We start from the raw sequence: 23,340 nt of genomic DNA, 5'->3' as shown, positions 1-23,340 counted from the left end.
TATACAAGTAGATATACAACAGTATATAAAAATAAAACATAAATGCCTCAATTTTAATACTTTAATTTGAAAGTATTAGACTTAAAGTAATTTTGGAGATATAAAATCTGAAAACAATCTGTAAATTTACTTTCATAATTTTAGGAATATTTGCATTAAAAGATCAGTAACAAATACACTATATTTCAAGTTGTATGAGATAACACATTTTTTGCCAAAGTAGACTACCCAGAGTTAAAAACAATGTTACTACTAGTAGGCATGGTCTTTGTGTTACAGGATTCGGGCCTGTTAAATTGTACCACAGCCTCAGGTGAGATGGTTTGGGGCTACAAATGCTCTGGGCCATGTTTCCTTTGAAGTGAACCTGGACTAGCTGTCATCTCTTCTAGAACATCTCAAAACAACTGTCATTGTGAAGAAAAACTTCAACATCACCGTATGATTGAAAAGCAAATTTCCCCCAAATCATTAGCACAGAAAAGTAGATGAGTTCAAAAGATCTTTCATATCAAATGGAATTCTACCATAAACCTCTCAATTCTCATCATTACTGTTCTCTTCAAAGGTCACAGCTCTGTCTACAATGGCCTTGAAGCTCTTCATTCTGCTGCCTCTCACACACACAAAAGCACACGAGGTCACACAGCAAATAAGGCTACAGCTAAGATCTGACTCTCATTTATGTGACCCAAATACCCATGATCTTTCCATTTCACAGTAATATTTCAGAGGAGTCAAAAAAGGAGGAAAATGGCAATATTTAAAATAATTATTGATAAGAAAAATACATATTTAGAAATCATTGATCTATACTATTGAGATAGCCTTTCAACGTTTCTTAGTAAACTTGGAAACCTGATAAACACATTTAGCAAAAAATATACTGCAAAATGGATCGTGATAAAGAGATGTGCTATATTATCATAATATTTTACAAAGCTATGATCATTAATAAAATGGATATTAGCAGGTAAGTTGCTGACAAATTGCTGGTCCCTCCTGGGATGGAATGTGAGTCCTTAGCATACCATCTCCCAAACAATGACAATGTTAGGATAGGCTCAGATGATCCATTCTTGTTTACCAAACGCCCATCTTTTAGTACCTAAAGAAACAGTGGGAAAAGTATAATTAGCTTGATTAAAATATGCATTACAAGCAGAATAATATTTTTGAAACAATCCTATATATCATGGTTGATCAAATAGTTCCAGATTGATAGGGTAGGGTAAGTAAGGCACAGGCAGGGCCAAAGGGGACAGCTATTATATTTGTAATGAAAACCAGAATCATTCTAGAGGGCTCAACATTTGAGTTTCAACAATCAAATATAACCCTTAATGAAAAGTCAAAAGTCTGCAGCAGCAAAGATTTGACTCCAATTATTTGCAAGATAATCAGAAACTAGAGAAGTAAAATCACAATCTTTCCTTAAGAAGCTTAAAAGTTAAAGGTGAAACTAAGCAGATTCTAAGCATAAAGAGAGAAATCAGCATACTAGAGAGGAAAACAGATAAGAGTTTAGGAGGCCTGAGAAGAAAAAGCTGGACTCATCTGCTTCCCAGAGTGGGACACGACCTGCCACAAGAAGGACCAGTTTATGTAATTTCTCTTCGGGGCTGATGACAGAAGACACTGTGAGAAGTGGAAATCTAAGTAGCAAAGTCTCATTCTGAGACAGAAGTGTGTGTGACAGATCTAGGCAATATGCTTTCTTACTCCAGTTGTTTAGAACCAGTGGTGTGCTGGAGCTAGCAGTGTGTAAGCTCGCCAGAACAGATTGTTAAAATTTCAGGAACTTTGACAGCTTGTTGGTAAACATGGTCATTCTTGAAGTGGATCATGGTGAAAGCATTTACACCATGAAAACTGGTAAATGACATAAATTTTTTAGGGCTTTTTCTTTTCTTCCTCAGAGAGTAGGTTGTTAAGATTTATAGCACATCACCAACTAGAGCTGAAGATCGATGAAAAAGAGAATAAGCCTTGTGGTGAAAGAAGAAGATAGGAATCCGATTGTAAAAAGCCATGAATGACCAGATGTTTCCTGAAGTCACAGAGGCCTCTCTCTGTAAGGGCATAATGTATACAAACTAATGGCACAAGAGTAGAAAGAAACACAAGTAGATAGACGATAGATAGAACAAGAAAAAAAGAAAACGAAATTCATCAGCTGTGAGGACAATTTGAATGGAGATGAACTGGGAAACTGAGAAGCCAGATACTTTATACCTAGAAGAAGAAAATAACTGAATATCCTAGAATATAATTTCTGTGGTGATCACATACACACAAAGACATAGATCACAAACAAGTAGTCAAACATACAACCAGTTGGTAATTAAATGAACAAAATAAAGTATTAAATGTTCATTATTTACCATTTATTAAGTGTTCATTGTTTATAAACTGTTTCTTATTTATTAAATTTTTCATTAAAGAAACAAAAATAAAATATCAGAGCTATATTTCAAATTATAGTTGGGTGAATGTTTAAAACAATTTAAACACAGATACTTTATTTTTTAGTGACTTTTCATCAACATAGTAAAATTTTGTTTATTTGAAACTTTTCAGGATTAATTATTCTAAATCAGTTATTATCTCTCAGGTTCTAGTTAGAACTTAGTTTTCCATTTTTACTGGTTGCTTGTTAGACATTTTCCTAAGATAAACTACAATTTACTAGCCCCCTAAGCAGTGTATACTAACTATAATTTGACCTTTTTGATTAGACCTTTAAACTGATATTTCTTGCCCATCAAAATCATCTGCAGAACTCTGAAAAAGTATAGGTCTCACTTTCTCAACATCCTGATTTACTGGATCTGGAATGGGACCTCACTTCTTACTCTTCCAGCCCATCTGCACATTGGTCTATACTTACATGATATTCAATACATATGGCCTATTTCTGGCAAGCTTTTTTTCCTAGTTGTTAACTTAGTTAACCGGGTAAACTTTTTGTAGTAAGTACTTAAAAATACATCTCGATATTTGTATAATGCTTCACTGTTCACAGAGTGCTTTCACATGCATTATTGTATTAGACGCTCACCAATCAGTGAGGAAGATATTCTCTTCCTTTTACAGTTAGGAAATTCAGAGGTTAACCAACTTGCGCAAGGTTACATAAACTAGTTAGTTGCAGAGATCAGATTTCTGATGATACACCAGAGTTGCCTAAAACATTACAGCAAGATGTTTCTCACATTTGTGGTGATGGTCAGTAACACTTCATAATTTTATCATAAAACTAGGGGTGGGGAAAGACAGTAAGTGTGTTGAAATCTCTGCAGAAGTGATCTTCTAAGATAATATGTAAATGTTTGTTGACAGAGAGTGCATCAGGACACTGGGAAATACCCCAGAAGACATAATCAGGCAAAAAAAAACTTGTCATCTGTGATATCGTAACTGGTCTCTCTAAAAATAATATGTTAACAGAAGGACCATGAACTGCAAAGTCTCTCAAGAAAGAATAACTTAAAAAATTAAGACTTAGTTTCTGTTTATTTCACTGTTTTTGTGGAAAGTAGGCACCCAGATTCACCATGGTTTTAGATAACTAGTCCTAAAGAGAAGAAGCACATGCCTCAAGCTTTCATAGTTTCATGAAAACCTGTCCCATGATTACCCAACTCCTTTTGTTTTAATTCTGTGCTCACAAAACAATCTTCTGATCCATAGCTTCAATGCTTGAAAGGACTTGCCAATGGAGAGCTTCTTGAGATGATAATTCATTTTCTCCAGCTAAGGTGAATCTATTTTTAAAAGTTATAATAAATTGGTCCTCTCTTTTATCCATCTTATGAGTTTGGTTGGTGTCTGCTCCTTAGACTCTGATGAACTTAGAGAAAGTCATGCCATAGAGAATCTACACTTGTGAAATGAAGACCAGCACCCTGGCTGTAGAGCCTCATCCAAGAAACTGTTATACCAAAAACGCTGCCTACTAGCAGGCAAATGTTTCCTTTATAACTTTTTGGTGTAACACTATCTACTTCTTATTTCCTCTTTCAGCAAATAAGCTGGAGTAAATGGGACATGATCCAAATGATAAATAGACCACAAGTGCCCAATTTAAAGGACAGGTGCAACCCCTCCCTTTCCTCCTTCCTTCCATGTGAGAATTAGGAGCCAGTGTCCAGACATGGCAGACAGCATGACAAGTTCTGAGAAAGTTAAGAGTTGAGACCTACAAATACCAAATAGTTAAGCACTTAACCATTTACTCTTTTGTATCGTTCTCTGTTCCCAACTACTTGAAACCATTTGGGGGGAAAATGTAAAACAAAGAAAGGAGGTAACTATGTCCTAATTTCTTCATGCTCTCCAATTTCTCATTAACTACCACCATCCAACTTCTTCAAATACTGATGTGGTTCAGAGTGATAGTGAAATGGCATTTCTGGCTCTGGACCACTAACCTGTTCTGGAAAGCTCCAGCAGTTTTTTTTGTCTTTCTCCCATAAATGAGCCCAGCCAAGATCAACTAAGCCTGTTCCAAACCAGAACAGCCTAGCTACACCAAGTTCACAATGTCAACTGCAAAATAAGAGCTAAAGAAATGGTTATTGTCGAAACCCATAAAGGTTTGAGGAAGTTTGCTACACAGTGAAAGTTAACTGATACAGTGGCCATGGCCTGCTTTACTTGGCTTCAGAGAACACAGAATATGAAAATACTCTTAAAATCTTCCTACCTCAAATTTTCCAGGTGACAGCTGAATTTTAGTAAGGAGCACTTCAGGAAAAACGTATTCTGTTCCAAATGTGCCACTTAGGGAGAACATGTCAAATCTTGTCAAAGCAGTTTCTGCTGGCCGTCCGCAAGTTGTCAAATTAGTCGTTTTGCATTTCAGCATTGTGCATACCTGTGTGGAACAGGTACAGATAAAATACAAGGCCTTACATCTAAGTTACTTGTACTAGAACTGCTGACTCAGTTTATAACCGTAGCAAATATCTTCTCCATTTGATAAAGGGATTTGGATTATGTTTCTTATAATTACCTGCTTTATTAGAAATGGCACATGATTTGAGAACCAATCCCACTTCCTGGGTAACAAATGAATTGAGAGGAAAACATCAGTTTAAAATTAGACTTAAACCTTTAGTTCGATATGTCAAATGATTAGTTGGCTCTAGAGAGTAGAGGTCTTTCGGCAACAGTAGTACTAATGCTAAAATGGTTATTAAAATTTTGACTGTCTTTCTCCATATCCTTTTCCTTAGAAGAAGGCAGTAAGACTCAGAATATAATAAGAAAATATAAATGCATAGTCAACACTATAGTAAAAGTTTGCATTTAAAATTTTTGTCATTGGAAGGAAATAAAATGACCAGGACATGTAATTACAAGAGAAACTAAAATAAAAGTGGTATCCTTATTTGTCATTGGTTTTAAAAGTTAAAACAAAACTGCTTATATTCAGGTACATCAGTAAAGCTACTTAAGGAAGCCTTGTTGAAGTTCACTATAATATATAAAATAGTTCATCAGTCAAATAGAAAATCATCACGGTCAGGTTAACAAGTTTTTAAAACATGCTCAAAGCAAACAATGAGATTACACTTAACTCCTATTGCAAATATCATGTGATTACTCCCCGTGTGTGTGTGTGTGTGTGTGTGTGTGTGTGAGCATGCATGTGTGATATTGACAAGAAAAAGCACTTGGCTCTCTGGGACAAACATGAAAAGTTAACCCTGGAAGTCACTGACACCTAAACACCACCTTTCTTTCACTTGAGCTGAGATTACCTGCCAGTACTCTCTTCTTCTTCGGCCGTGAAGTCCTGTAAAAGCTCCCAGCACATACACTTCGCTCTCTTCTTTTCTTAACATTCTATAGCTCAAGTGACAGCAGAGATCTTTTTGACAGATTGTAAGGTTTCCTGCATTTTCAAAAAGTTCTGTGAAGTTGAACACATCCCGGGAAATAAAACCCTGGAAACTGTTTTTCTGTACTGGGAATGGTTTGATGCTTGTGGCGTAAGCACTCCAATTCACAGCCATTGGGTAGGCAGAAGAGTTTTGAGGATGCGAATCCACTTCTGAAAGGAGGAGCTTTCCCAACTCTGTTTCCATATCATAATGGTATTCTTTGGGAGAATGTGGTGCATAAATACCACTGCCTGTGAATGGAAAACAGGTCTTTTTAAAAACAAAACCAACACTGCCGGTTTCCCCGTCAGAATCGAGCGTGCAGTCATGTCACTACTTGAGTCTAGTTACACTGAACACCTAAGTACTTCTATTCTCTATTGGAGGAAATTAAAATAAATGTTCAATGGTCTCAGGTGAAATACTTTGATTATAATAGGGTTACCTATCAGCATTATGGATAGTTAAACCAAATATAAAAATCTTTGTATTTGGGAGTTCCTGAAAGGTAAGGAAAGGTAATGCACAATGCTCTCCTTTCTCCATTGTCGTGGTTTTCAAATTTGCCTTCAAATTGTTCAACACTCTCTTCTCTCCAAGGGTATATCTACTTCCCTTTAAGTACAGACTGGACTTTGTGACTCACTTTTAATGAATAAAACATGGTAGAAGTGACTGTATGTGACTAGTCATAAAGGACAGTGCTGCTTTCACTCCCTCTGCTCTTCTCTCTCTTTTCTCTTTCTTCTCTCTCTCCTCTTTCCTCTCACTCTCATCACTTGCCCTGGAGGAAATCAGCTGCCATGTCATGAGGAAACATCACACAGTTCTAAGGAGAGGCCCAAGTGGCAAGAAATGGAGGTCTACCAACAGCCACTGAGGAACCAGGGAATCTCCTGACAACAGCCATGTGAGGCAGTTCTTCTAGAAGCAGACCTACCAGCCCCAGTCACGATTCCAAATGACTGCCATCCCACCTAACAGCTCGTGATAACCTGAAGAGATAGCCTGAGCCAGAACCATCCAGCTAAACCAACTTCAAATTCCTGGCCAACAGAAAATGTGAGATAATAAATGTTTGTTGTTTTAAGCCACTTTTACCTTTTACTTTTAGGGTAATTTGTTACAAAGCAATATGTCAATAACACATTCCTCTGCCTTCTGCCAATGTTCAAGCAAATCTTGTTTAGTTCCACGTTTTGTCATTTACTAGCCGGTAGACTTTGGTAAGTTACTTACATTCTCTGTGTCTCAGTTTTATAATCTGTAAAAGTGGGATGCTAATTAATACTCAGCTCACTAAGTTGTGAGGATCAATGAAATAATATACATAAAGGTCTTAATACAACCGTAGTTGCTAAAATCAGTCACTAGCCTTTCTTTTCTTGTGAAAGGATGACAAATAGTGATTAGTCCCAACAGAGAAGCAAAAAATTTATGACAGGTAATATCTGAGGCATTAATTTCTCCGCATTTAGAAGTATAATGAATTACCTGTCATATTCAGGTGGACATGATGTGTATTGGCCACAAGAAGATTAACTCTCATTCCCATTGCCCAAGCTGAATGGAATTCAATAGCTGTCAAAAGGGGCAAAACATTCATCCAAGCCGTGGGAAACAGTATGGTGTCCACGTAGAAATCTTTCACCAGGGTCACAGCAGGATCATGGAAGAGTATATCAAAACATGTAAATATGCCAAACTTTCCGAAGGTGGTGTTGAAAGTCACCAACTCCGGCTTTTCAGGGACATCAAACTGTGTCTCAGAGTAGAGGTGGTACTATAACAAATGCATAAGATAAAACCAGGAAAGGCTTGTTTATTAAAGAAATGACTTGTAAAACCCTCCAGTTAGTAATAGATTCGGCTAGGGTCAACAGCAGCAAATGTACAGGAAGTGAATGAATTTGGTGATTGGAAGTAAAATTCCAAGGAAAACATGGAGGAATACATCTCTCTCTCTCTCTCTCTCTCTCTCTCTCTCTCCTACTCCCCTAATCCCTACTTCTCAATTAGGATCCAAACATCTTCTCATAAATTCCGAAAGATTATGAACTTCTTGAAAGATGAAGAAGTTTTTTCACATTTCCAGGTATCAAGGATTCAAAGAATACGTATTTTTCTCCTTCGAATCCCTAATACCTAGAAACATAATAAATGCACAATAAATATCTGTTACGTGGATGAAGGATGCCTGATCCATCTTTACAGTGTCACATCCAAAGTTATTTTAGAGACTTAAGTAGATTTCAAAATTGCTGTTGAAGATGAAAATTTTATTTAATTCTCTCTGATTCCATCCAAGTCAACTTGGAAAACTAACCTAGTGTAATATAATAATCAAAGTCGACAGTTTAATAAAATGGTCTGAAAAAGAAGGAATGACAAGATGGGGAACAAGACTATTAAAATTAATCTTTACATTTATATTCTATTTAAAAAATAAAAAATAAATTGAACCTTACTAGTACTTGAAGAATTGATTGACCTACTCTTATTAGGTCCCTGTGTTAGAGCTCATGGGTCATGAATGGTTTTTGAAGTACTCTGAGAGGAGAGTGAGAGCTGCTCAATTTAGAATAATCACGGGTCCCTCACTAGCTTGTCCACATTCAGTGCACTGCACCATCCTGCGGTTTACCTCATCCTGCTTAAATGGCTTGACCAGATATGCTGTCAGTTTAACTAAACCAACACTTACAGAATGGAAGAACAATGTAAGATAATTCTTGCAAAGAGAGTGTATTAAAAAATGATACTAATACTAATAATGCAAAGTCTAGAAAACAAAAAATAGAAGAGCTGACATTTCTATGAGACACATATTTAAGGAAAACAAAATAGTTTAATTACATATGAAAAGACGTTGTGAAAACCTACAGTTATGAAGAAAACTTTTTGATAGTTATATGTTTTGTTTATGAATACAAAACAATAACATTTATTGAGGACTCAAGTTAAATTTTTTATAATAGGGGTATATGATGAAAAATATAGGAAAACCATTTAGTTAATATCATTCCTCATGACTAATATTTGTATTTTAACTGAGACGTCCAGCAGATAATTTCTCCATTCGAAAGACTCTGAGGCTATAATTTAAGATGCTAAAAAATATGTGGGGGAAGAAGAGGGACATTGGCACTGCCATGCACATCACATATCCATTTAAAAGGCCAGGCTCTCTCCCTGCCCAATTTGGTATAAAATTATGGCTTAAGATTTTTTCACTCTTTTAATTCAAAATTTAAAGTAAAAATGTTATGATTTGACCTTAAATCCATAAGAAAGTAATTAAACTAATTGGTATAGAAATTAGAGAAAAATTATTTTTATGATTTGATAAAAAATGAGGAAATTAACTTCTGTGAAACCGATTTATTCAATTTGGAAACATCTTTGTATCATTTCAATATTAAATGGTATCTGGATTATAGTCACCTTAGTATCTTCTGTACCAATATTAAAATTATTTGTTTTAGAGAGACTGGGCAAAACAGCATAAATGATAGAAGCTTCATTCATCCCCTCTTGCAACCAAATTAAAGTTGTGATGGAAACACAGAGCAAGCAGGAAGTAGAGTCACCTGGGGTCTAGAGGAACAGAAACCCTACAACGAGAGAGAGAAATAAGAAGTCACCCTGTAACAGCTGGAGATAGGAAGGTGTGAAGACAAGAGGCTGCCTGGTCCTGAGCAGCTGAATGGGACAGAGGCTGCGGCAGTGATAGCTAGCAGCTGCTGATGCCTCTTAAAGGGGCTGTGTCCACAACCAGACATTCCCAGTGAGGGATCTGTTCCCTCTGAGGACTAGTGTCAGGTGGGCTGCTCATGGGGCACAAGGGACTTACAGGGGAACACTGAGTTGTCAGAGAGAGGGCTAGAGGGGAGGCTTTCTCCCAGGCAGAAGTGCTGGTGGTATCCATGGTTCCTCTGTTGAGCCCGCCCCCCTCCCAGTATGTGGACACAGCACCGATGTAGCTGAGACATCATCGAACTAGATAACAGAGGTCACTCTGCCCAAAGAATTCCCCAAAACTTCACCTCCCTCAACTTGTGGCCCTAACCAAGCCACATCTAGTTGTGTCCTTAGCGAGTCTGTGCCACTTGTGAGCAGCGCCAAGACTCACACTGGTGGTAGTTGACCTTGGTTTCTGGTGTGACTTCTTGATGCAACTATAAACACAGCATCTGTGGACTACTTGCTGAATCTTAACAGGCAGCCCTGGAGGGGCACAGGCTGGGGCTAAAATTGGCTTGCAGCTGAACCCTTCTCAGGACTGTGTTTCTGGACAACTACTACATAAAGCAACGCTATTAAGACCAGGAGACTTAGGAGCTTTGATTAGTACATAGAAACAGACATGGAAAGGCAGCCAAAATGGGAAGACAAAGAAGCAGAAACCATATGAGAGAACAGAACAGAGATCCAGGAATAATGGAGTCAAGCAATCTAACAGATGCAGAGTTTGAAACACTGGTTGTAAAGATGCTCAATGAAATTAAGGGAAGTGTAGATGAACTCAGTGAGAACTTTAAAAAAGAGATTTAAAAAAATTATAATGGAAATGGATATCATAAAATGGGACCAGTCAGAAATGAAGAGTACATTATCTGAGAGTATATTAGAGAGAATCAGCAGAGTGGAGGAAGAAGAGTATCGAACCACCAAGGAAGCCAAGGACACCCAATCAGAATGACAAGAAAAAAAGTAACCAAGAATATAATAATAATTTAAAGAGCCTATGGAACAAAATTAAAGGTAACAACATCCATGTCATAGGGGTACCTGAAGAGGGAGAACAAGAAGTTGAATATATATTTGAGGAAATAATGATGGAAAACTTCCCTAACCTGGTGAAGGAAATAGACATACAACCCCAGAAAGTACAGAGAGTCCCCCCAAAAATGAACTCAAAGATGCCCATACCAAGACACATCATAATTAAAATGTCAAAGATTAAATTCAAAGAGGAAATCGTAAAAGCAGCAAGAGAAAAGCAATTAGTTACCTACAAGGGAATATCCATAAGACTGGAAGCTGATTTCTCAAAAGAAACTTTGCAGGACAGAAAGGTTTGGCATAAAATATTCAAAGTGATGAAAACCCAGGATCTACAACCAAGATACTTTATCCAGCAAAGTCATCATTTAGAGTCACAGGACAGATAAAGAGCTTCTCAGACAAAAAATGAACTAAAGGAATTCATCAACACCAAGCTAGTATTACAGAAATTGTTGGAGGGACTTCTTTAAGAAGAAAAACATGTATCCAAAACATGAATAAAGAATGGTAATAACCACATATCTATCAAGAAGTACTTCAGATGAAAAAGAATTAAGTGCTTCAAACAAAAGATAGGGAAGTTAAATGGATAAGAAAACAAGACCCCTACATATACTGCCTACAAGAGACTTGCTTCAGATTGAAAGACACACACACGACTAAAAGGAAGGGGATGGAAAAAGATATTGCCTTGAGGAACCTAGAGAGTATTATGCTGAATGAAATAAGTCAGATAGAGAAAGACAAATACCACATGATTTTACATACATGTGGAATCTAAAAAACAAAATAAATAGCAATAACAACAAAAATGAAAACAAACTCATAGATACAGAGAATATTTTGAGAGCTACTAGACAAGAGGGCGATTGAGGAAACTGAAAAAGGACACAGGGATTAAAAAATACTAATGGATAAATACAAAATACTCATGGAGATACAAAGTGTCGCATAAGAAAAATAGTCAACAATGTTGTAAAAAATATGTAAGGAGGAAGAGGGGTATTAGATTTAGTGGAGTGATCACTTTGTGAGTTATTGATTTGTGCAATGTAAATATTAGTAACTAATTGTCTATTATACTTCAATAAAACTGGAGAAAAAAATTATTTGTTTTATATATAAAAAAAAAAATCTCAATCCTGGATTATTACATCTTTCTAATAGATTTTAGCCTATACATTTTTTCCAGATTAGTTATTTTTTCTAAAATGTCATCTTTGTTATTGCTCACTTAAAAAAAATTTCTAGTAACATTGCATAATATAGGAATGAAGCTCAAACTCCTAAACACAGCATTCATCACTCTCAGAGAAGGCACCATTTTACATGCCCACCCCTCTTACCTTATGGTAACGTGCCACCAGTTTTCCCTCTGTATCATACACCACGTTGGTATTGTACTGATAATAGCCATTAGAAGGACATCTGGAGCCATGGGAATGACATGGCTTTTTGTCCCCAATATTTGCTAAGACATAGATAGAGTTGTTCTTGGCTAGACAGCTGAGTCTTGCTTGTACTGGTGTGCGACCAAATCTAAATCAATTTTTAATTAAGACATTTCAGTAAGTCAAACAGAGAAAGACAAATACTGTATAATATCACTTATATGTGGAATCTATAAAAGCCAACTCATAAAAACAAAGTAGAATGGTGATTACCAGAGTTTGGGGGGTTGGGGGAATAGGAGAGATGTTGTTTAAGGGTACAAACTTGCAACTAGTAGATAAATAAGTCCTGGAGATATAATGAACATCATAGGGATTATAATCAATAATACTGTATTAAAATAAACTTCAAAGTTGCTTAGAGTCTAGAACTTGATTGTTCTCATCACAAAAAAAGAAATGATAGCTACATGACATATTAACAGATTAACTAATGCTATGGTGATAATCATATTGCAACATACGTGTATCATATTAATACACTGTACACTTTAAACTTACAGTGTTATATGTCAATTGTATCTTAATAAAAAAGACATTTCAGCTTTAAAAAGTATTTTAGTCACTTCATACATAAAAAATAACAAGAGCCTAAGTGTAACTGAAGTCAATATAAAAACTATTCATGAAATAGATAATATTTTAAAAGCCGCAAATTATACTTAAAGTTGATGAATTTTTTCCACACCGTACCTATTGCTTCAGCAATTCATTATTCACAGTCCTGCACCATTACCTGTCTCCTCTCTACTGGATCATTCCATTGGCATGCAAATTATGCTCTAGTATCTCTAATCTTCAAAAAAAAATAATAATAATAAAACCTCTCTTGAACCCATATGCCCCTCTAAATATTGCTCCATGTCTCAGCTCCCTCTTACAGTATAACTCCTAGAAAGAACTGTTCATTTCATTGTTCCTGGCTGGTTCTCTCTTTGAAGCTCTCAAATCAGCTTTCATGTCTATCATCCCACCTGGCAACTCTCACAAATGCCAACGATGCCCACATCGTACTTCATCTCATCCTACTTTTCTGCAGCAGTGGACAAGGCTAACTACGTCCTCCTCCTGGAAACATTTCATCTTGCTTATTGGACCCCACTCTCCTTCTCCTACTCACTGGTTCACCTTCTCATTCTCCCTTGCTGCTTCCTCCTCCTCTCTCCTGAATCTAAACACTGAACTTTCCTAGATCACAAGCCTTAGACCCTTTCTTTTCTTTAACTCACTCCATAGGTGAACCCATCATGGTATTAAGATCATCTTTGTTCTGACTCCTGATTTTCTATCTCCAGCCCTGACCTTGTCCTTCCACGCCAGACTTGTATATGCAACTAACTGCCAGATTGACATCTCCACTTAGATATCTTAAGTGCAACTCAAACTTAAGGTGCACAAAACTGACTTTCTATTTCCATCCCAGACATACTATTCCTTAAGTGCCCCTTATATCTGTAAACAGCAATTACATGTCTCTAGTTGCTCAGGCCAAAAACTTGGGAGTCACTTTTGATGCTCGTCTTTCTCTCATACCCCTACAAACAATCTGACAACAAATCCTGTCACCTTGACATCCTAAACACTTGTTACCTCTTCTACTTCTTAGTTCCAGTCTCCATCAGCTCTAACCAACATAATTACAATAGCTTCCTAAGTGGTCTTTCTGCTTTGCCCTTGCCTTCCTAGTCTTTTTCTAATACAGAAGCCAGAGTGGTGCTTTTAAAACTTGAGTCAGATTGGGTCACTCCTCAAATGAAAACCCTCTAGTGACTCCCTATCTTGCTCAGAGGAAAAACCAAAGTTCTTAAAATAGACTTCAAGACCCTACATGATCTATAGCACCCACACAAAATGGAACCTTTCTGATCTCATTAGCTACTTCTTTCCCTTGCTAATACACTGAAGCCATACTCAGTGAAAACTCCATAATCAATCTAAATTAAAAAAATAACCACAATAAGTCTTATACCTCATCTCACCCAAATACCCCATTTCTCTGATTCTTATCACAATACAACATTCTATGTGATAAATGAATTTGTTTATGTCTATCTTCCCCCACTAAATATTCATAAGCCACAAGGAGGGTATAGATTTTGTTTTATTAAGTGTTGTATCCCCTACTCTTAGAAGAGTATCTGGAACATAGTAGGTGTTCAACAAATAATGATTGAATGAATGAAAAGATAAATGAGTTAAATTTGACTATATTGGGTGATGATGCAAGCCCTTTTTCTATCAAAAATTTTCCTTCTACTGTAAGGCTATAAAAGAGGCATTTACTAACCATATGGAAGAATCTGTTCCCCGACCTTCACCAGTTTCCATAGCTACTGTGATCTTTGACTCATCTACAAATTTGCAACATATGTTATTTTTAACAGGAAAACCAGAACTCAGTCCCACTGTGAAATAAAAAACAAGTGGATTGTCCCAATTCTCAAAACTTATTTGGTCTCTTCTTTCCACAAAATAAAATTTCTTACAAACAACATGGAGAGCATCAGCTCAGAACAAGAAAGATAGGACCATGGAACTGTCCAGTTTCATTAACACAATAGTCTCCTTGTGTAATCTCTCCAAAGCTCAGAGAAGCCATTTCCTGATAGCCCTTATATAAATGTCAGAATAACTGGGAGTGCCTTAAAAAGTATGGTACCATAATCCTCCAGCAAAAATATGGCTGAGGAATGTTTAATAAACTTAATTTGAGGTAAAAGAGTGAGAGACAGTGTGAGGGTAAGACAGTGAGAGGATTTGAGAGGTGAGAAAGGATAAGTGTGACAGAGTGAGAGACATTTTACTGAAAGTTTTGAAGTATGCAATCTGTGCCTCAATAATTTAATCAGGTTTTATTAGGTGTAGGATTTATTTGTTAAATATACACTTATATCCATTAAATATTCCATATTAAAATGTTTCTAGATTACTTTTTCCCTGGAAAACTATCTTATGAGCCTAGGAAAATGCAATTTCAAAGCCTAATGTCTTATGATTCCCTGGACAGTACATAGCAAGGTCTTTCTGCCTGAGAAGCAGATTCTGGAACAAAGACTCCATGAAATTAATATATGGTACTTTTGATAGAGACTTTGAAATATTTTCCAAACATAACCCACTGTCTACTTCAGACATTAATTTGCTACTTATATCCACGGTCCTCTTCCCCTTAGTTTCTAAGCCTAGTGATAAATACCTTGTTTACATATTTTCTCCAAATATAATAAAGATATTAAATCATAAATGATTGTCCAATGGTATCTAAGTGTAATTTTTAAATCTAATAAATGACAAGATTAATACAATAATAACAAATACCACACATAGGATACTTTGCTGTGTTGCACATGCACATTTTAGAGGATTACAGCACTTTTGCATGAATGACTGAGATAATTTAAATACCTGTGGGGATCTTCACATGGAATCCAGGCCACCTGAGGGTCTGGGATATCCTCCAGATAAGGGAAAATGGTTTCTCTGGTAAATTTCCACCCATAAAGTGCATCTTCTGGAGTCACAATGATTTGAGCACCCTGTTCAAAACAAGTCAAATCAACATTATTTCTTCATGGGTTATATAGATACTCCAATACTCCAATCTTCCACCAGATCTCATGTCCCTCTCATAAATTACAATTAATGGAAATAAAATATTACCTTCTCAGCTGCCTGCTTAATTATTTTCTCCAGAATGTCTATATTCTTGTTCATAAGGAGCAAGGCATCTTCTTGAGAAACAGGTGTTTCTGTTTCATTTGGCAATATGACAGCATGTTCATATACTGCAGCGATAAATGTATCCAGGGCACTGACATGCAAGGTAATCAGAGCAAAAACTGCCACAGAGGTTTGAAATGAGGAAGTGGTCATGGCCAAGGTCTAGAGCTTTTTGAAAGTGCAAATAACATTCATGTAGCATTTATGAAGGGCGGGATAGTTATATAACACATGACTGCCAGCTACTAGGCTCTTAGTTTATAATCTTATGAATATTATGCCTGACCACTTTTGTGGGAAAACAATTGCAATTCAATGAATACAATCAGAAAGTATGATGAGGATTGTACAACATGTACTATTTATAAGATTTGATGTCAAATTTCAAAAAGAAAAGAAAATTCAAATACAGTACACTTGCACCTTTTTATTAATAGAAAGAAAATACTAACTAAATTAATTCTCATGTGAAAACTCATAATACAATATACCTGCTCTATCTCCTTCACAAGATTATTCTGAGAGTCAAAGACATATGAAAGTTCTTTGTAAGCTTAGGATGGGATGGCAATAATTAACAAAAATGGATGACAATTTGGTAATGTAATGATCTTAACAGCTTCATATGATTTGATTGTTAAGACCACAGAACTACTATTGTTCAATTAGTTAACTCTGGTCTATTTGGGTTACTGTGCTAGAGAACTGCTGAGGGAGACAGAGTACCTGGGCGCCAACCCCTGGATCACACCAAGCAGAACATGGCAGATGCACATCAACCGTGAGGTGAAGACACAACAAAGATCAAGGAACTCAAGATGGTGAGGAGCAGCATCGGGCTCAGCCACGATCTGAAGGAATTCTTGGTCTGGCCTCTCCCCCAGAAATGAAATGACAATAAGTGAGCTGAGAAGTGAAGAGTTGGAAATATTTTATATAATTATTGACAGCGTTTCCCCATAGGCAGCAAGGATGACCCATCAAAATAAGAAGCAAGAAAAACAGAATAACCAGTTCTTTTAAAACTATTCTCTTGATACTGTATACTAAAAAAGAAAAAAAAAAGTCATATTGTATCCAAAAAAGTACATAGTGGCAAAAAAACAATGTTTCTGTCCCTGTCCCTGTTAGAGGTCTTCATATGTCTTCAGCAAGACTGTGTAAATCAGCCTTTGGGGAAGAAAATCTTTACTTGAGCAGAACCAGCCTGAACGTTAACCGTATTTTGGTGCCAGTTCCCACCCAGGTGAGGTGCTCCTCCAGTTCTGAACTTGCACAACTAGCAAACCTAAAACCAAGAGAAAATCTGAGAGTAATGATGTGTACGTCCTGGTGTTTCCTGAATGCCCTCCATGATGTAAAGGGTTGCGTCACAGGAAGTTGCCAAAAGCCAACTATTTTTGACTGACAGCAACGGCAGTTTTATGTGTTTCAAACTACCCTTCTATATTTTGCCCTCAGAAGTTTAGGACTATGGGAAGCTGAGCTGGAAAAGCCCCTTTGAACTGGTAACATGCTTCCATACTGAGGGCCCCACATCTTCAAAAGTAAGACAGTAACAAGGTCTCTTGCTGATGATTTCCCTTGCAGAACGTTAACTTTAGTTCTGATCCAACTCTGCGAAAAGTTCGTCGCATTCACCAACAGGAACTTTTAAAAATTCTCTTGGTTAGTGCTATAGACTGGATGTTTGTGTTTCTTCCCCAACTTACATGTTGAAACCTAGTCCCTGGTGTAATGGTATTAGGAGATAAGGCTTTGGGGGGCTGATTAGGTCATGAGGGTGGAGCCTTCAAGAATTGGATTCCTGTCCTTATAATAGACCCCAAGGAGATCTATTCCCTTCCATCGTGTGAGGACACAGTGAGAAGATGACTATGAACCAGGAAGCGGGTCCTCACCAGACACTGAATCTGCTGGCACCTTGATCTTGGACTTCCCAGGCTCCAGAACTGTGAGAAATAAATTTCCGTTGTTTATAAGACACCTAGCCTATAGTATTCCATTATGGCAGCCCAAATGGACTAAGACAGTGGATGTGAAGCTTTGGTAAAGTAAGAATGACTGCCTTACTTTCGGGACACTTGAAATAACTCCAAAGCAGCTGGATCAAAGTCATTTTTTTTTTTTTTAATGTAGACAATTATAGAAGTATGCATTTGAAAAGGTATGATACGAAAATAAAGCTGAAATCTCAGGTACTACAGAAGGGATAAAAATGAAAAAATAGATCAAAAATAGAAAAACGTCAAGCTGTGGTATATTTGTTGTTTTGTTAAGTGATATGAGGGTGTTAACATAAGGAAGTACAAACCTTAAGAAAGATTAAAAGGTTTATTTTACTTGAAGCTGAGGGCCAGATCCGGAAGCAAAATCTCAAAGGACTGAGAAACTGCTCCTAGGAGTAGCAGTTTGGTAGTTGTTTTACATATTAAAATCAAAGGGCTAGATGAAAGGAAGGTTATGTAAACGCCATTGGTGGTAGATTACGGAGACAGGAGAAAGCAAAGTGGAGAAATCTCTAGGGTTGGATGAAAAGTAAAACTGGAGAGGTATATACTTCTTTTACATTGGTGGGGGCAGGATTAGCTAACATTCAACACGCATAGTTTACAGAGGTGTGCGGGTAAAGGATAAAATGAGAAATGTTGGGGTCGTCTCACCCCAGTACCAGATGTTTACTTCTGAAGGTCTGGAGAAGAGATCATTCTGACATTTTAAGTATGTTATCCTAGATGCACAGAAACAATGGGCAGGGCTTGTTCGAGGTAAAGATGAATCTATCATATAGGCCTTAGGATGTCACTTCTCATTATAATTCACTCAGTTAGGAATTTTTGTGGTGAGAACATCCCCCTTTTTCATTCACAAAAGGATTACAATAATTCACCAATAATTCACCTGTTCATTTTCAATGAGCAAGGATGTAAAAAAAACATGTTCAAGGCCAAAAATAGATAACTACGTACAGGTCTGCCTAGGGGAAGCCCTCCGCTCCCCTGGATCCCATCTGCTTTCTTCTTTCCAAGGCCTGTGGCTCCTCCAATCACCCCGACTTCCTGTTTTGGTTTACTTTCTGGGTGAGCAGCAGATGTTCAGCTGCTGGGCAACTCTGATATCTGGGAGTTTCTTTCAAGAAGTCATAGAGGCCAGGAAACCCAGATCAAGTAGAATTACATAATTTCTACTGAACAATTTCCAAATGGCCGGATGTAAGAAAGCAATAGAGGCTGGCATTTTCTAGCCATAGAGGCCTAAGTTAACTCTTTCATTCACGTCATATTCTTTCTTTTTAGCACATTATTCTTCTACTGTGACTAATCCATCCTAGAACTTTCCTCCAGGTAGAGATGACTAAATTCTGTATGGTCCTTCATCTAATTACTCTTAACTTATGTGGCATGAGTTTTTTTTCACTATAGTTATGAGAGTCATGATGGCATCAGGTAATGGTTGAGAACATGGACCCTGAAGCCAGCATGCTTAGGTTTGAACCGCTTCCTCACTGGGTGACTATAAGTAAGTCCCCTTAGTGCCGTAGTTTCCCTCATCTGCAAAATGGTGATAATATATGCTGAAAAGTTTTTGCTGTGATTATTATTGCCTCACGCCCACAAGACCGAGGCCCTATTGTGAGGGCAATATCCAGTGTAGCTTTAACCCAGGTCTTTAACTCTCTCTGATCCTATGCCCTTTTGCTGTTCTTGGCTACTAATTTGTTAAAAGAACATCACCTAATCCACATTCTTTATTTTCTCATTGTTCTGTCTCTTCCCACAAAGTCTTTCATGTTTCCTCTCTTCTATGTCAACCTGCCCTGAATGGTTTATCCTGAAATTATTAATTTAAAGTCCCTTTTTACGAGCTAATCTTGATGGCTTTCCCTCCAATTATACCATAGATTTTCCCTCTGATCAAAAGCTCTCACTCCTTGTTTCATGCATCATTACATTTTTTAAACACACACACACACTTACTGAGAAACTGAATTACTCATTCATTGCTATTGGGAATGCGAAATGGTATAGCCACTCTGGAAAACAAGTTTGGCAGTTTCTGAAAAAAACTAATCATGGTCCCATCTCCTCCTGGGTAGAGCAGTACAACAGAGAGGTGGGGCAGGATCCAGTACTTCCTGCCTCCCCTTATCCCCAGTTCCTCCACGGCAGGGAGGTAGGGCAGGATCCAGTGCCTCCTGCACCGCTTGTTTCCAGTTCTGGAAGAGGACGACAGGACACTGTGGAAAATTTATAGGCCCCAGTGCAGGAAGAATTTCTTTATGAGCCATTACTTCACTTTCTTATGGACTATGCCATTAACCAAAGTGACTATATGCAAAGACAGAAGAAAAGCAGAAGTCTTGCATTTGTCTGCTTTGAACACCAAGAATCAGACCCATATGCCATAGCTCTGCAAAATGGAATTCGTTTATATGGAAGAACAATTAATGTGTAGTATCTATTTGAGAATTCTGTTTTCTGAATCAACTAACCAAAGTCTTCGGTGCTGTGTTAAGACAAACTTACCAGCTACAGGAATGAAGAAGTTATGCTCAGATTTGCCTTTCCCACGCAGTTTTTTCCAATTAATATTGCTGCTTTACCTCAAAATACTTGTTTTTTCTTTCATAAAATGCAGGGGCTTGCATATAATCCAATGCTACAGCTTCCTTACCATGAGATGACAGTGCCACTTCCTAAAGCACATCCCTGACCTCTTTATATTTGTGTTCCAGATCTCGAGGCTGGACCTAGTTCTTGGGAATGGACTCACCAATAACCAGATGACTCTGAGCTTTATCAAGTAGGTAAACAAGAGGTAAAAGTAAACCAGTAATAGCGATAGAACAGAAAATGCTAGAGGAAATGTATATAGCCCAATCCTGAACGTGTATGAAGAAAGGGCATTAATATTTAACTTTCAAATAAAATATTTATCTACGTGGGTTTTAATTCTCTTAAAAGGAAAAAAAACCCTATCGGAATTCATCCAACTACTGATTTCATGACTGTCATTTTTGAAATATATAATAGTATGACAACTTATTTAGTATTCAGATTTTCCTTGAAAACTTAAAAATGATAATAATGTACTACTTTTGTATTTGTCATGTTTTGACCCACTGTGACTCAACAAGAGACACATTTTGAGTTGTTTATTTTAGTACTGATGACAAAATTGTACTAAAGTATAAACCAAAAGTTATATTGAACCCCACGCTCTCCTAGTTTATTGCCTATAACCCTCAATTACAAATAGGCTGAGATTAGAACAGGCTGTGGATTTTCTCAAAGAAACTAGTACAAATGTTTAAGGCTTGCAAGCTCTTCCTAATAAAAGACTGAATAAGCAGGAGTTTCCTTTGTTAGTGCTCTAAATAACATTTTTTCTCTCTCTCTGAATATGTTGTTTCTGAGTCTTACTCTCTTGTGGGTTTATTTCATAAATAGAGGACATATGACACTGATACCAAAGGAGAGATAGCTATCATAGGACTAGTCTTTGGATCATTCCTTTTTGGTATGATTGTATATAAGTAGAGATATATGCTTCTTTACTTTTCATTTACTAATTGTATTTAACGAAAATGAATTTGAAAATTATATCTATATTTATTATCCACCTTTTGCCAGTTAGGTTTGAGAAAGTCTATTTAACATATTTAAATCTTCATAACTTAATAAATGGATAAATGGAATATTTTATTAATGTATGATATTGAAGAGGAAATTTGGGGAATTTCATTAAAAACTAATCGGCTTTCTGCTTCTGTAAATATGCTTGCTTTCTGCAAATAAGCTTACTGCATGCAAAGTCTCCTGCAAAAGCTCCCTTGCACTTTGCTCGACTTGCAAATGTAACTGTTTGTGCCTTTGCTCCATAAATGTAACTGTTTGTACCCTAGCAGCTCCCGCTTTCTGTCACAATTTGTATCTGTCAGCAACCCTGACAACTCTCTACCTTTCCAATGTTACTATTTGTAGTCTCCATTGCAATCCCAGTCATTTGTAAAGGTTTGAGTTCAAACTGAACAATTAGCTTGAGTAAAAATTCTGTTATATAAGCAATATTTCAACTGAGCCCATTGCCCAGATCTTCAGAGCACTAGCTCGTCTAGGACTGCATGTAATAAATTTGAATTTGCCTTCTCTCCGAGTTACTGCTTAGTTTTTCGTTGGACTGGGTTTTGGAGCTTTGGGGATATTTTCCACAACAATATTTAATATTTATTGTCCAAATCAAATTTCCTATGTAAAATAAATAGGTTATTTGGGAGAAAAACTAATCATACAACGATACTACAATCCAGCAGTTGTATTATGCCCAGGCATTAATCCCCAAAAAATGAAGACCTTTTCACACAAAAACCTGTACGTTAATGTTCATAACAGCTTTGCTTGTAATAACCATAAACAAAATAATCCGGATGTCCTCCAACAAATAAACAAAATAATCCAGATGTCCTCCAATGAACGGTTAAGCAAGCTGCACACGCACACCATGAAATATTACTCAGCAATATAAAAAAAGGAACTATTGACACATGCAACAATGTAGATGGATCTTAAAAGCATTATGCCGAATGGAAAAAAAGGCCAATCCCAAAAGGTAGCACACTATATGATTCCATTTATACAAGATTCTTGAAATCACAAAATTATAGAAATGGAGAACAGATTAGCAATTGCCGGGGGTTAAGGAGGGAGTGAGGGTGAGATGGAACTGGATGAGGCCATAAAAGGACAACATTACGGAGTGGAATGCATATTACGGAGTGGAATGCACTGTCTTGACTCTGTCAATATATCCTGGCTATAATGTTGTAATATACTGTTGTAATATGTTACCCTTGGGAGAAACTGGGTGAAGAGCTTACCGGACGTCTGTGTATTAATTCTTACAACAATTATCTCGAAATTTATAAAGTTTAATTTTAAAAAAACTATTTGTAATTTTTTTATTTGCCCTTTTAATTTTTACTTTGAGTTAATGAGTCATATATATAGGTTACAATATGATCTTAACATAAAAATAACATTATTATTCTACATTCAGCTACATAAAATAGTCTCCTTTTATAAAAGGATTTTTTTAAGGTATGTAGAAGAAAGTAATGGAAGATTTTTTTAAGGCATGTAGAAGAATGTAAATATATAAAAATATAAACACACACAGATGTCCTTTGATAGCGTTGACTACCCTTTGATCTCATTGCTCAAGGTTCCTCTATCCTTTTTCATATTTTTAACTTTTTTGTCATTTATTTTAATACTACTTGCAAAGTCATAAAATGAGAAGGAGCAAAGTTAGTTTCCTACAAAGCATCTTTAAATACACCATTATCTGCAGCATATATTGACAGCAGCATGTTGGGAATGGGAACATTTCTCTCATCAGAAAGCTTGGAATCTGTGTTGACCTTGAACTCTCAATAGTCAACAAATGATACTGGTAACGGTAACAAGAGGGTGTCCTGAGTCGGGGTTGGG

At 36.8% G+C, this 23,340-nt stretch overlaps 1 protein-coding gene and 1 pseudogene across 2 annotated transcripts; one reads left to right on the top strand and one right to left on the bottom strand.

Annotated features, from left to right (window-relative positions):
- Nucleotides 1-912: 912 nt before the first annotated feature.
- On the bottom strand, nucleotides 913-16,006 carry VNN2 (vanin 2). 2 transcript variants are annotated; one of them, XM_039879043.1, is made up of 7 exons: nucleotides 15,791-16,006; nucleotides 15,536-15,666; nucleotides 12,026-12,218; nucleotides 7,386-7,674; nucleotides 5,769-6,142; nucleotides 4,709-4,879; nucleotides 913-1,108 (listed from the first exon to the last, which is right to left on the bottom strand). In XM_039879043.1, the coding sequence occupies exons 1-7, from the start codon at nucleotides 16,001-16,003 to the stop codon at nucleotides 935-937; spliced, it is 1,545 nt and encodes a 514-aa protein (XP_039734977.1). In that variant the 5' UTR covers nucleotides 16,004-16,006; the 3' UTR covers nucleotides 913-934. The 2 variants fall into 2 exon arrangements, with proteins under 2 accessions (XP_039734977.1, XP_039734978.1); XM_039879044.1 differs by lacking the exons at nucleotides 5,769-6,142; nucleotides 7,386-7,674 and having other exon boundaries at nucleotides 15,791-16,003.
- Nucleotides 16,007-20,159: 4,153 nt separating this feature from the next.
- LOC120615827 (splicing regulator RBM11-like) lies at nucleotides 20,160-21,734 on the top strand (annotated as a pseudogene).
- Nucleotides 21,735-23,340: the final 1,606 nt, after the last annotated feature.

Source organism: Pteropus medius, unplaced genomic scaffold, assembly GCF_902729225.1.
Source record: "Pteropus medius unplaced genomic scaffold, Ma_sr-lr_union100, whole genome shotgun sequence".
NCBI lineage: Eukaryota > Metazoa > Chordata > Mammalia > Chiroptera > Pteropodidae > Pteropus > Pteropus medius.
This window is presented reverse-complemented; position numbering and strand designations above follow the sequence as displayed.

Excerpts from the sequence above, each read along its gene's own strand:
- VNN2 (XM_039879043.1), bottom strand. The coding sequence starts at position 16,003 with ATGACCACTTCCTCATTTCAAACCTCTGTGGCAGTTTTTGCTCTGATT. Across the intron at positions 15,667-15,790 it reads TTAAGCAGGCAGCTGAGAAG|GGTGCTCAAATCATTGTGAC; the intron begins GTAATATTTTAT and ends TGTTTTGAACAG. Across the intron at positions 7,675-12,025 it reads TGGTGGCACGTTACCATAAG|TACCACCTCTACTCTGAGAC; the intron begins GTAAGAGGGGTG and ends CATTTGTTATAG.